Source organism: Lactuca virosa, chromosome 2 (genome assembly GCF_052849685.1).
Source record: "Lactuca virosa cultivar CGN04683 chromosome 2, Lactuca_virosa_CGN04683_v6, whole genome shotgun sequence".
Lineage (NCBI taxonomy): Eukaryota > Viridiplantae > Streptophyta > Magnoliopsida > Asterales > Asteraceae > Lactuca > Lactuca virosa.
In genome coordinates this window covers 301,060,501-301,075,928 of record NC_136427.1, presented here as the reverse complement: position 1 = coordinate 301,075,928, position 15,428 = coordinate 301,060,501, and the positions used below count along the sequence as shown (strand labels likewise).

At 36.4% G+C, this 15,428-nt stretch overlaps 1 protein-coding gene across 1 annotated transcript; it reads right to left on the bottom strand.

The window, feature by feature from the left end:
* Window positions 1-7,245: 7,245 nt before the first annotated feature.
* Window positions 7,246-10,134, bottom strand: G3PP1 (putative glycerol-3-phosphate transporter 1). The gene is made up of 3 exons (XM_079081087.1): window positions 9,966-10,134; window positions 8,177-9,218; window positions 7,246-8,092 (listed from the first exon to the last, which is right to left on the bottom strand). The coding sequence occupies exons 2-3, from the start codon at window positions 9,153-9,155 to the stop codon at window positions 7,527-7,529; spliced, it is 1,545 nt and encodes a 514-aa protein (XP_078937213.1). The 5' UTR covers window positions 9,156-9,218; window positions 9,966-10,134; the 3' UTR covers window positions 7,246-7,526.
* Between the last annotated feature and the right edge of the window lie 5,294 nt (window positions 10,135-15,428).

Below are 15,428 nucleotides of genomic sequence, written 5' to 3'. Positions count from 1 at the left end.
CACATGTGCAAAGAATGCAACGCTACATAGAGCGTTTGGTCAAGCTCAACATTCACTTTGATGAGGAATTGGCCATTGACATGGTCTTGAACTCACTACCTGATTGTTATGGTCAGTTTATTCTAACTTACCATTTGAACAATACTGAGCAAACCTTGGCCCAATTGCACAACTTGTTGCAGACAGCTGAGGCAGGAATGAAGGGTAAAAGTATACCCTCCACGCCTACAAGTGCCCCTGTGTTGGCTATTGGACAGGGAAAGGGGAAAAAGAGGAAAGGTCCTCCCAAGCAAAACTGGAAGAGCAAGGCTCAAGCTGGGTCGTCTAGTAATGGCCCAAAGGCTAAGCCCAATGGTTCCACTCCCCATGTTTCTGATCCAAAAGAGGCCGTTTGCTTTTACTGCAATCAAAAGGGGCATTGGAAGAGATCTTGCCCACAATATCTGCAAGATATCAAGGATGGCAAAGTGAAGCCATCTTCGGCAGGTATTTACACTATTTCTGCTAATAACTCATTATCTTCTCGTTCATGGGTCCTTGATACAGGATGTGGTTTTCATATCTGTTCTGATTTGCAGGGACTAAAGGAAAGTGAGGAGATAGAGCGAGGAAGGATAAACTTGATCATGGGAAACAGAAAGTCTTCACCAGTGACCAAGATCGGAGTTTATCAGCTTCTGCTTAGCAATGATGTTAGATTAGATTTAATAAATTGTTGCTATTCGTCTGAGATGACGAGAAACATTATTTCATTTCATGCATTGTTCAGACAAGGTTTCAAATATTCTTTTAATGATTTGAATGGTTCAATTTCTGTTTATAAGAATGGTGTTTTTATGTTTGAAGCTTTACCTTGTGATTGTGTGTATGAAACAGTGACTTGTGTTGATAGCTTAGGAAATAGTGTACTTAATATTGACTTGTCTAATAGTGTAGACAAGACATGCTTGTGGCATTGTCGTCTTGGACATATTAACGAGAAACGCATAGCCCAACTCCAAAAGGATGGAGTGTTGGAATCATTTGACCTAAAATCAGATGATATGTGTGAATCTTGTCTTTTGGGAAAGATGACAAAATCACCATTCACAGGGTCTTGTGAAAGAGGTGAAGGTCTGTTGGATCTCATACACACAGATGTGTGTGGGCCCTTCAGATCAACTACAAGAGATGCTAATCGATTCTATGTGACTTTCACTGACGATTATAGCAGATATGGATATATCTACTTGATCAAGCATAAGTCAGAAACTTTTGAAAAGTTCAAAGAGTTTAAGCATGAAGTCGAAAATCAATTGGGCAGAAAGATAAATATACTTAGATCCGATAGAGGCGGGGAGTATCTTAGTATCGAGTTTAACGACTATCTGAAAGAATGTGGGATAGTCTCACAATTAACTCCTCCTAGGACACCACAGTTAAATGGTGTAGCTGAGAGGCGTAATCGAACCTTGTTAGACATGGTTCGTTCTATGATGATTCGGGCTTCGCTTCCCATTCACTTCTGGGGGTATGCCTTAGAGACAGCCGCCCACATCCTCAATCTTGTCCCTACAAAGAAGGTTGCCAAAACACCTCACGAAATGTGGACAGGGAAAGTTCCCTCGTTAGCACATATTAAAGTCTGGGGTTGTGAAGCTTTCGTAAGACGAGAGACTCACGACAAGCTAGCAGCTAGAAGTGAGGAATGTGTTTTCATTGGTTACCCAAAGCAGTCTTTTGGATATTTGTTCTACAGGCCTAGTAAGAACGTGGTCTTTGTAGCACGAAGAGGAGTCTTTCTTGAAAGAGAGCTCATATTCAAAGAGGACAGTGGGAGCACTATTGACCTTGAAGAAATTCAAGAGTCAGCCAATGAAGGAACCTTAGATGAAACTAGCACTCAACCAGAGGAAACAGTTCCTGTTGAACCAATCAAAAACTCATTACCTCTTAGAAGATCCACTAGGGTGAGTGTGCCACCTGAGTTGTATGGTTTTCATATTACTTCAGATGGTGACACATTCATAAGTGACAGAACACTGGTAAACTTAGATGAACCAGTCACTTATAAGGAAGCAATGGCAGGCCCAGAGGCTTCCAAGTGGAAAGAGACAATGGACAGCGAGATTAAGTCCATGTATGACAACCAAGTTTGGAATTTGGTTGATAGTGCACCAGGTCGTAAGACAGTTGGGTGCAAATGGATCTTCAAGAAGAAGACAGACATGGATGGAAATGTGCACACATTCAAGGCTCGACTGGTTGCAAAAGGTTTCACTCAAACCCCAGGGGTTGACTACGATGAGACCTTCTCGCCAGTGGCTAAGATTAAATCTATTAGGATATTGCTCGCCATAGCTGCCTTTCATGATTATGAAATCTGGCAGATGGATGTCAAAACTGCTTTCCTTAATGGGAAGTTGGCTGAAGATGTTTACATGAGTCAGCCAGAGGGTTTTGTTGATGCAAAGTTCCCCAATAGAGTGTGCAAGCTTGAGAAATCCATTTATGGATTGAAACAAGCATCTCGCAGTTGGAATCTTTGCTTCCATGAGAAAGTCAAAGAGTTTGGTTTCTCTAGAAGTGAAGATGAGTTCTGTGTGTATATCAAGGCTAGTGGGAGTATAGTAACTTTTCTGGTGTTGTATGTCGATGACATATTACTCATTGGTAACGACGTTCCAACCTTGAAAGAAGTTAAGTCTTGGCTTGGAAAGTGTTTTGCCATGAAAGACCTTGGAGAAGCTGCCTATATTCTTGGGATTAGAATATTGAGAGATAGAAAGAAGAGACTAATTGGACTTAGTCAGAGCACATACTTGGATAAGGTACTAAAGAGGTTTAGTATGGAAAATTCCAAGAAGGGAGAGCTACCTATCCAGAGCAATACCAAATTGAGTAAGACTCAATGCCCGAGTACAGATGTTGAAATAGATGACATGAGTCGTGTACCTTATGCTTCCGTTGTCAGATTGATCATGTACGCTATGACATGTACTCGCCCTGATGTGGCATTTGCTTAGGGGAAACCCTAGAGATTTCGTCCAAGGGGTCCAAATAAGGCATTTGGATCTTGCTTATGCCCTAAGCAAAGGATAACTAGGGTTTTCCCTAAACCCTAGATCCCTCAGCTATTTAAGGAGCCTCCTGGCTCACATTTGAGGTCACTGATTTCTTTGGAAGAAACCCTAAGGCCGAAATTACGTACTCTCTCCATCCTCTCTCCTCCAAGTTTCCTTCTTGCTAGTTCTTGGGTGTGATTCCATTAGAGGCATTACATTTGTGGTGCTAAGCTTCCAAGAAGATCAAGATCAAGATCAAGAGGATTATCAATTGTTTGCTATAACAATTGAAAGGTATGTAACTCCTAAACCCTAGTTTGTTAATTTCGAAATTAGCCTCTCTCCTCTAGGGTTCTTGTTTTTTCAATTCAAAGTTATATGTTCAATAGTTAAAACATAGATCCAAAGTAGGTTGCATGTGAACTTAGGAATTGTTTTCTAGTTTATTTGTTTTACCTAAAACCCATGAGTTTGAACCATCGTAATGGATAAAGTTGGAAACTTTATCCATTATGGAGCTATTAGGAACCATAAAAATATGATCTTGGTCCTTCTATCCCTTCCATGCAAGAGTTATGATGTCTTAATGAATTAATAAGTTAGGGTTTTAGCTTTTGGACCTTTTCTAGCCATGGAAAGTCATAAAGGTGGAAAGTCATTGAGACAATTTGCCCACTCCTAATGTGTACAATCAATACTACCAAGTATTCCGTGAAAACCGTGTTTAGCTTGACGTTAGGCATACAACTGTTCGACATCGCTTCTAGTTGGCTTTCGCAAGTATGTGTCACCGTAAAGCTTTATAACATACTCACAAAGAATATATGCACGTTCTCAACCCGTCCTCTCAGACGTTTTTAAATACTCATCTAATGCGTCTGCGGTTATGTTGTATGTCAATTGTCGAAGAGCGGTTGTGCATTTTTTTATTGTAGCAAAACCATGTTGACCTCTAGCATCTCATCTCAATTGAAAAAACTCATAATTATTTTACAAATATCTAGCTATATGTAAGAATAAATTTCAACTAATACAAAAACGATCTTCGAATTTCGATAGGTCGTATAAACTATTAGAGGCAAAGTAATCACATACCAAAAGTTCATTTGCCACGATACGATCCCGGTTGATCGAATAACTACGCCTCTTTTCGTCATTTGAACTTTCGCTCCCTAACGTAACATTTCATTTGTCGTTGACAACGTGTGCAGAAACAAATCATCATCATCGGATGAAGAAGAAGAAAATGAAGACAAAAAATTATTCACGTTGGAAGAGTATATTTGTAGTGTGAAAAAATATATATATGTTTGTATTTATAGGTAAATAGGTTGAGTTTTAATTTAAAAAAAAATAATTTAAATTTGCCAAGTATACATGCAAACGGTCACAAAATCTTTTATCCAATCAAAGTTCTCGTGTGAAGAGGCCCACTCCACTTAGTACGTGCCCCAGGGGCGATGTTTACACGTGGACAAGTCCGCCCGCTCAACTATTCATGCGTGGTTTGAGCTCCATACTGAAAGGCGTTAAGGTCTCACATTTGTTGGAAAGATATAAAATCTTTGAGGTTCAAATATGATCTTAAATAAAATTCATAGATTTTAAAAATAAATAAATAAACAAATAAATAAATGGATAAATAAATAAGTTTGTGGTTCTAAATAAATATACCCAATAAATATACATATATACCAACAGCTTGAAGGCGGAAAGTAACATTACAAATGACATATGACAATGTAAACCTAGTGGCTTTACTTAATACCTCCACCCATGGCACCTAGTACGGGGGACCATCCTCATTGCACCTTCTTGGCTGGTATTATTTTTAGAGTATTTTAATCTAATGCCTTTACTTTTGATTGGGCCTTTGATTTTCTTTATTCATAACTCTTTAGAATCTGATCTGACGTACGTTTTTGAATTTTACCATCCCACCAATTCAAATCCAAAGTTGTATGTCGTATTATAACAAATATATGATTGTGTTTAGCAAATGTTCACTAACCAAAACCGTTTTTCAAAGTTATTAGACTGCATAGAGTTGGACGCTACCATGGCTCGCTACGGGGTCGCTAGGCTCGCTGAACACCGCCCATGACGCTCGTTACGGGCTCGCTACCAGCATCTGGCTAAGGACTCACCAAGAGGAGAGGGAATAAATCTTGGACTGTGATTGGCTGATTCCTTTTTTTTCTAATTGTTTCCCCTAAAATTAAACCTATTAAATGTCATGTTTTAAAAATCGGTTTGAACCGGCCGGTTGGACCGGGAACTGGGGGAGGAACGGTTCAACTATCACTGGTTTTACGTCGACTTCTTAACTGAATTGAATCGGCCGGTTTTAGAAAAATCCGATTGAACCGGTCAAAATAAACCGGTTGCACCGGTTAAACCGAATAAAAACATATGGAAAAGAACCATTTGCATATTAAAATTTAGTGATTTTTCAAATTTATTTAGTTTTCTGTAAATAAAAACATATGGTAATGTTATAAAGTTTTTTGATGTGTTTGTATTCATCTAAAACTATATTTTGTTTCGGTATAATATTTTATTTTCTTTTTGACGTATATGAATTGATGTAAAACACTAAAACTTATGGTTATGTGTTATTTTAATATATTTTGATTGATCTACAAATTATTTTAAGGTTTACTTTTAACGTTTGAACTTGTAAACGTCAAATTCATGATATATATATATATATATATATATATATATATATATATATATATATATATATATATATATATATATATATATGTGTGTGTGTGTGTGTGTGTGTGTAGGAAAATATGAAAATTATAGAAACCGGTTGACCCGGCGGTCGAATCGGGAACCGGTCACCATACCGGTTCAACTAAAAAACCGGTTTTTAAAACATTGATTAAATGGGGGGCACTACCACTCCCTACATTTTTTGTGTTAGACATGCTAAGCTTACGTAACTTCAAAAAAACATAAGAAAATCCTACGTGACAAGGTATTAGATTTTGGGGTCTTAAGAATATCAATTTACTCGGATATTTCTTGGATCGTGATTGCAATCACTTTCCAAAATCTGTGATTTCAACCCTATAACCTAGGGTATCACTAAATCAGATTTGAGATAATCCAAAGAATTTTAATTTTGAAGTCAGATCACTTCTAAATCAAGAAACACAGAAAAATACATTGTTGTTTTTGTGTTCTTATGCAAGTTCCAACCCGTTCTCTACCCCTTGGACGCGCTGCCCCTAGACCCCACCAGGGGCTCAGACCCTTGGAACCCTGCACCTAGGGGCGCTGTCCGTGGACCCCGGTATTCTCGAGTTCACATTTATCATTCCGAGTGTGCACTCACACCTCCTATCTCGGTTGGTAAATGGAGCTCATTCTATCTCATTATTAACAATAATTACATCAAAATATGTTGATAACACTAAAATCATTAACACAAGGTGCTAGGAGTGCTATCATTCCATCTAGCTTTATCGTCAATAAAACAAAACATTCTAATTATTTGATCTTAATGAAGGTTTTTAAATAAAGTAAAACATAATTTGTTTTTTTTTTAATTTAAGGTTATGAACTTTTTTAAAAACAAATCTTGATCTTGATCTTGAACTATTTTCTTCTTTGCTTAATATTAAATAACAAATGAACAGTTTAACCACCTAACATTTGAAATATTATCATGTCTAGGAGAGTTTTTATTAGCTCTAAATACATATGTATGATATAGCTAATAACCAATAAGTCTAATCTGAAAACTCCGGAGGAGTTTAGATTTACGTAGAAATTTGGTGGAATAGGTATGATAAAGTGGTTATTGATATTGAAAGCTTAGGGACCGTGGCATTAATGGTCCTGATTTTTCTCTTATTAACAAAATATTGGATTACGATCGTCGCTAAAACTAGAACCACAAGGACATAATTTTCTATTCACAAAAACGCATACACAGCTAGTTTTGCCTTTTCATTCAAACACGGAGCCATTTTCATACCACGTAACATGTCCACCACAACCTATTTCTCACTTCTCAGTTCTCAACATCATAATACTATTATTTAATAGAACATCATTTCCTTTTATATAATATAAACCGATAATGTTCCAGTTCTACATGTCATTATCTCTATTATACACAAAAAGCTAAAAAGATAACAAAATCTTCAAAATTACAACAAATAAAAAATAGAAAACGATTGAATAACGAGGATTTGAACCATAGTTTCTTAAATATTATGATCCAAAAATTATCAAACTAAATGTTTAATTTTGATGATGGGGTATTGATTATTACTTGTACAAACATTACTACCCTATCACCTCCTCCATATCCTAAAAATCTTGGAGAAAATACAAATGAATACACAAGGCCCTTTCCCTCTTCTCCAATTTGAAGTAGAGACCATAAATATTTAACAATTTTGCCCACATATCACACATTTTAACAAAATCTTCATTTTCACCACCAATGATAACAAATGCTCACACTTCTTCCACCGCACCGGACCTAGCGGCACCACCACTTGAACCGCCTCGTGATTCTTGACATTTAGCAGTCACCTCCGCCACCACCAATTTCGTCAGAAACAACCCCGCCACAAAAGCCGCCGCCATAAGCATGGTGAAGACCGCACTCCAACTCCGAGTTGAAATGTAGCCCGTCAGCACCGGTCCGATCGCGGCACCAATCGACCCCGTTCCGTCGATAATCGCGGTTACAGTCGCTAGTGCCTTGGAGTTTCCCCTCAGAGACTTGTGAGTCCCGAGATCAGCCGAAACCGCGGTTGTGATCAGAGCGTATGGACCGTTAACAAACATCCCGGTGACCAGCATCAAGATGATGTTTACAGACATTGATATATGTCCATAACTTCTGTATAGGTACAACGCGGGAATCGCACAGTACATAAAGCTCGCTGCCGTAATAGCACGAGCCCCTAACCGGTCAGATATATGACCGGCTAGGATTCCTCCTACCACACCCCCTACGTCAAATAATGTGGATAAGTTCCCCGCCGCCTCGTTCGATAAGTACTCACCATTTATAGCTGCAAATTTCAAAACACAATAAATTATTCGATATTCAAGAGATATTTAATAAGATTATATTACTATATATTTGTAACACGTACCTGTGTGACTAATGTAGAACGGAAGCCAGTAGAGAAACGTGTAGGCCACCAATTTGGCAAAAAATAGGCAAAATGCAAAAGGAGCAACCCCTGGAATTTTCCAAGCTTCAAGAAATCCAACAGGCTTTCCTTTCTCGTTATCGGGTTTTGAGCTCAGTAAATGTTGAGATAATCCCTGCTTTTTAGGCGACCCGGATTCATCTTCATCTTGATTGACTCCCACCGATTCAGGATCAACCGGCAAGAACAGAAAAACCAGAACACCAACAAAAGCGATCATCAAACCGGGAACCACCATTGACCACCCCCACCCGTATTTTAAAAAGTAGGCTGCGATCAATGATCCGGCGATATTTCCGACGGATGTGTGGGCGTTCCAAATACCCATTATGAGTCCTCTCTTACTCTTCCCAAACCAATTCCCGACGACTGAAACTACAGAAGGCCATCCGGTTGACTGAAACAACCCTGCTAACATTTGAACTATCAAGTAGTAGTAGAAGAAATGAATGTTTGCCCAGTATCCGACACCGAATAATGAAGTGAATAAACCCGTTCCCAGCATTCCGATTGTTAGAAAGATTCTTAGGTTCATTCGATCGCCAATATGTCCTGAAAAGAACATGCCGACGGCGTATACAAATAGGAACGCCAAGTCTAGATCTCCGAGCAAACCTGTTCCGTTTGTGCCATTGAATGGGGCCCACCCGCTTCCTAGAACCCATTGAAGCGCGTTAGATCTGTGTAGAAATGCGGCTGATTGTAGGGATTCGTCGGGAGTTTGAGGATCGAGGGCGCTTTTGATGATGCTGGTGGTTTTACGGGAAGCATGGTAGCTTGCGTATGCGAGAAACGTAACGATTAGAACAATGGCTTGATGGGATTTGAATGAGATGTTTGATTTCTTGGTGCATTCTACGAATCTGATTCCTGGAGGTTTTGTGTTTCTACTTGAGTCCGGTTCTAAAATGGAACCCATTGATGTATTACTATTTACTGCTTCCAAACTTCAATTTTCTTTTCCCCCACCAATTTAACGAAGCTGAAAACACGAAGATCGATCACCAAATTATATTTTAATCATTGAAAAAATATTAGTGCAAATTATAATTTAAAAAAACTTCTCCTTAACTTAGATTTATCCCCATCGAAGAAGTTAATGGATATGAAATCGGATTTATTAAACAAACATAACCTATAAAAGGCAAAACTCCAAAAAAGTTTGTTTAATAAAATCAAAATTATTCCTGAAAATTTTGGAACTCTCTACCAATCGAATCAACAATCGGAAAACCAATTATTTCCAGTTGATTAAAATAAAAACACAAATGCATTATATTGTAAATTAACAGCAAATTTAGTTAAAGTGGATGACAGAAGGAGATTCGATATAGCCGATAAAAATAAGCAAAAGTAAGAATGAGATTAGTTACCAAAAAGAAAAAAGAAAATCAATTCTATGAATATTTGTTTCGAAATCATCCAAAACAGCGATAAGTTACCGGATTAATCAGGTCGATCGTCTTGAATTTCCGGTCAACATATTTCTACTACTCCCGTTAATTGAAGAACTGATATGGAAGATGTTCCCAAAATTGAATATAAAGAAAACGAAGAACGGGGATAAGATTCTGGGTTTTACTAATACGTATTAAATTTGGAAAGATTTACATCAAAACCGATTAATCTAATCTGCGGTTTCGATGATGATAAGATCGCAATGAAGATGATGAAACCGAAAACAAATGCAACAAACTCTTAGTCAATTCAAAGGAAGAGAAGAACTTACCTATATGCAAATCGATTGTTTCTCTGTCTAGATTTCCACGATTTTCACTCGTATCTATACACGTATCTATAATCGTCGATCTTCTTCTTCTTCGTTGAGTTGTGTGACGAATGCGTTACTATGTTTCAGCTGTTGGCCTGTTGCTGTGGGTTGCGCAATGGAGAACATCCTATTTTATAGCGTAAAGGTTTTATTTAGTTCAGATGTTCAATTACCATAACGCCCTTGCTTCATCGTCATAATTGCCACTTCATCACGCCAAATATGTTTCAGCGGATGGGCTGGATATTACGATACTACCCTGGGTATGTTGGTAATTTCCCAATGCTAATAATAATCTTTTTGCCATCCAAATATTAATATTTTTTTGTAAGTCATATAATACTACTATGCATTATAATATATCAATTTACTTAATTACTTTTCAAAAAATTAACTGCAATTAATGATAAACTTGTTATAAAAGATAACTTAATAGATATGAACTTGGAGGTTATAATATTATTGGTTCGATACTTGTCGTAACATTTATAGAATGAAAGAAACGTCGATTATTTATTCAAAAACTACAAAAGACACAAAAGGGAAACGATAAAGGATAGTCCGAAATTTGACCTTGTGTAGGAAGATAAAATCATGATGGCCAATTGATGTTTAAGTTTTGTTTTTATCATCGACAACGTGATGAGACCAAGATTGTCAAGATCGGGATCCTACATAGGATCGTTTTTGGGTTTGCAAGATTGGGATCGTAAAATCGGGATCGGGATCCTAAGATCCTACAAAATGAAACATAATTTTAATTTATAATTTTAATACATGAAAAATATTTTAAACATTCAATTTTTTGTTTAAAATTTATAAAAACTTCAAAATATTAGTCATAAGTCACAACATAAAATGATAAACGGTAACTTGGTAAACGGGTAAAAGACATAAAGTGATAAAATGATTTCATTTGCAAAAAAAAATAATAATAATAATAAATAAATAAATAAAAAGTCAAGGAAAGGTAGGATCGGATCGGATCCCGATCCTACGATCCTACAAACGATCTTACGATCCTACTTGCGATCCTACCTTAAATACGATCCGTTTACGATCCGAATCGTTTTTCATACCTAGGATCGTAGGATCGTAAGATCCTATGATAAGGATCGTGATTTTAACAACCATGAATGAGACATATAATACCAGCTTATACTTGGAAAAATTGTAGTACTAGTTTTTCAATTTATCGGTAAATAATTGTATCAACTATTTATTGCAGTATTATTTAAAAAAGTAGGGTTATTCTATATATACTCCTATTTATTATTAATCGTATCGCTCATTTAGCTTTTTATTTTAGGGAATTGAGTAACAATCATATTTTCAGTATTTAAAAAAAAATAATAATAATAGTAACCACTATAAAATATATTTTTTTGCAAAATAACCATTATTTTCGGAATGGATCATTTCAAAGTCCATTTCGGACTGTGTACCTAGGCCGGTCCATCAAAGACCTTCCAAAATGCCTATTCCGGATTAATCCGAATTTTTCTGGATTTCCATTTACAAAACCATGTTTCGGATTTTATTTTGACACATTTCGAATCTCGATTTACAAACTCATTCCAACACATTCCGGACACTACTACACATTTCAGAGTAAAGATATGGAACACGATCTTGATGAAGTTTGTCGTTTTACGGGTAAGTCCTTTATTTTTACACTTTTAGCAGTTTAATTTTAAGATTATTGTTCTTAGTAACTTAGTCTGAAACACGAAAAACATTTATGGAATACACAGAAACAATACATGTTAACATTATATTTAGTACCAACCCAAAACTAGTTTAACTATTTATACTAGGGTATTATACATCAAAAATTTGTATTCCGGAACAAAAAATACCATTTCGTAATGTCCGGAATGCGAGGAACTAGCCTGGAACACAAAGAACATTCTGGAATGCATAGAACATGTATGGAATGTTCATCACGTTTCGTTCCGGAACACCATTTAAACTTATGACAACTTTTATATTTGCAACATGATAGATATTTTTATGCATCAATTACACTAAGGTTCTCTTTGTTTTTTGTAAATAAAACATCTTCAGACCTTTTATTGCCGTGCGGCGCAGCACACGCACAACACTTTTCATCTCGCAGTTGTTTGTTTTTTAGAAATCTTCGGAGTAAAAAAACATCTACGCGTGTTTTATTTGAGGCAACACTTGTATTGCCTCTTCCAACATCTTCTTTTTTTTTTTTGCTGAAATCTTGATGAATCTTGATTATATGTTGCTGAAATCTTACTGAATTTTTGTTTCACCTTTTTTTTTTTTTGGTTTATTCTTGCTGAATTATTTTTTTCGTTTTTTTATATTGAATAATGATAATTTCTTGCTGAAATATCATTATTTTTTGCTGAAATATCATAAATTATTGTTGAAATGTCAAACATTATTAAATTTTCGGTATTAAAAAACTATTTTCGGTTTATAAAATCAGTTTATTTTATTTTTTTAATATCTGCAGTAGCATGCATATGTTAAAAAACAAACTGGTTCTTATTACAGTCTGCAGCCGTTTGGTCCGCCTCTTCTGCTGCAGAGGGTTGCAAAGGTGGTTCACAGACTTCATGAATCTTTGCTTCAAAAAAACAAACAACGCCAAACTTACAAACCCGCAATCGTTGTGGATATTCTTGCGGTTACTCAAAGACATACCGACATGTACCATTATGTTCTTATAACATCCCAATATCAGGTATTAATATTATTGCTCTTAACTTAATCAAAAGTTTCACAATTGGTCCCTTGAGGAAAAAGGCTTGCATTTTGGTCGTACACTGGGGGTACTTGAGGGTACGCGCAGCGTACTCGTGCAATATGGAAACACGGATGATCCACTAGTACGTTAGGCGTACGTGTGGTACGCCGGGCGTACTAGCCCAAACTCCAAACCCTAATTTTAAGGGTTGCTCCTTATTTAAACAATCTTATACCCCCTTTGGACCATCCTTATCAGCCACCATTCCCTCCTCAAACCCTAATTCCGAGTCTAAGTTGTTTGTATGAGTTTCGGGAGCTTATTGAGTGATTTATGTGTATATTGTTAAAGAAGGATACTAGAGAAGAAGGAGTGGTTGCTTGCAAGCTTGCAAATCCAGAAACCTTTCCTCTTTGTGCATCTTTTCAGGTATAAAGTTTATACCTTGATGAGTTTTCTATTTGATCTACATGGTTGAAGTTTTATGAGCTTTTGTACCCAAGATTGGACCTTTATGAGTTTGGAGCACTCCAGGGAATTTTAGTTGTCCTTTCATGCATTTTAGAACTTGTAGACTCATAAAAATTGTTGTTTGATCATTCACTATGGCTCATGTATGAGTAAAGTAGCTTAGAGTGTGTTGGAAGTTAAAGTTTGTTGCATTGGGTCCTTCCTAGCCATTCAAAGGTTTAAATTCGACGACTTTATGGATTAAGACACCATAGGATGGTCAGACCAGAAGTTGGGTTAGATGTCTTAAAGGATTAAAACACAAAGTTGGTGAAAGTTGAAACGGGCGGAGTACGTCGGGCGTACTCCTGGCTACGCCCTGCATATCCGGTTTCGTCCCCGATGAGTCACTGGTTGCGTGTATACCATGCGTAAGGAAGTGTACATCTAGCATACGCGCTGGGCGGTTGACTTTCGTTGACTTTGAGTTTTGGTCAAGATTTAGGGTTTTGGACCATGAGAAGGGCAAAATGATTTTTTTTTTCCTTAAATGACTTAGTTATGGGATTTGGACTCGTGAGTTGAGCTTTGCACCTTAAATATTAATTAGGGTTAATTATTTCGTTGACTAGGCGAAGTCTAGTTCCGACAGTTCTGGTGTGAGATTTACTTGGCGTCAGTATCAGGTGAGTTCCTCACTTATTCTTACCTGTGTGGTAGAATAGTTGTATTTATGATGACCAGTTGTGTAACATCCCAAAATCCAAGACTAAAAATTTCATTTTTAATTAATAATTCAAAAAACAGATTATTGAAAACATCATTAAGTTATCTCATATCATAAAAGCCCATAAGTCATATGTCTCAAAAACATGTCATAAGATAATAATGTTAGAGTACAAATCCCAAGAATATCATAGTGCGGAAAATCGTGGTGTGATGCGCTGCAGTCATGCCGACTCCTTTCCCTTCGAAGAAGAAGTACCTGAAACCAAAACTGTAAACCATAAGCACGAAGCTTAGTGAGTTCCCCCATCATACCACATACCATACAATACACATACTGCCTAGTATATACGGGTGTTGGCCTACCCCTTTCGGTCTCTTTCAACCGGTAACTGCCTAGCATATCAGGGTGCTGGCCTACCCCTTCGGTCTCTTTCAACCGGTAACTGCCTAACATATCACAGTGCTGGACTACCCTTTCGGTCCTTTCGACCGGTAACGGGGACTATTTCACCCCTACTACTACCATATATCTTTCTAGTACATAAAAACACATATATCACATATTGCCTAGCATATCAGGGTGTTGGCCTACTCCTTCGGTCCTTTCGACCGGTAACGGGGTCTATCCTACCCCTCCTACCACTATCACATAATATCATAACATGCTAGCACATATAGCATAACAGATAGTGGCATACCAGACAATTAAATATTTAAGTAATTCCTCTTTATTACTTCAAAATAGGTTACAATTGTTGACCCTAACTATTACATCAGCATACTAATGCTTAGCCTAGAAACACGGACGTTACAACGTTCAATGGACGTTCGTCGTGCATGATGATTAACTCGAGTCCGTATTATGTTTTATGCATGTGCACCGCGTGCGAACGCGTTACGACCAAGTAATGGGTTTAACGTTTGTGCCCTTGACGAGATGATTGTTAGATAATAGTTATCACGGTTCCTACCAATTTTTAGGTTCCTATAGGATCCGGACTTATATATATATATATATATATATATATATATATATATATATATATATATATATAAAAGAGTTAATTTGAGACGAACATAATTTTGTGAGAGCGTGAGACCAAATTTTTTTAGTGAAATATTCTAATATTCTATTGTTCGTAAAAATAAATATGCAATATATTCTAACATTATATGTTTTAAAATATTTCAATATAAAATACGTTAAAGTTATTGTTTTAAAATATTAGAATATTACACATATTTAATTTTTATAAATAATAGAATATTAGAATATTTCACTAGAAAAAAGTGGTCTCACAAAATTAGATCGTCTCACATGAACCTAACTATATATATATATATATATATATATATATATATATATATATATATATATATATATATATATATATATATATATATATATTACATAATAATAATATTGTTAGTTTAAAATATAAAAAATATTATGAAAAATGATTAGTTTGTTTAAAATAAAGAGTAAATTACACGAATGGTCTCTATGGTTTGGGGTAATT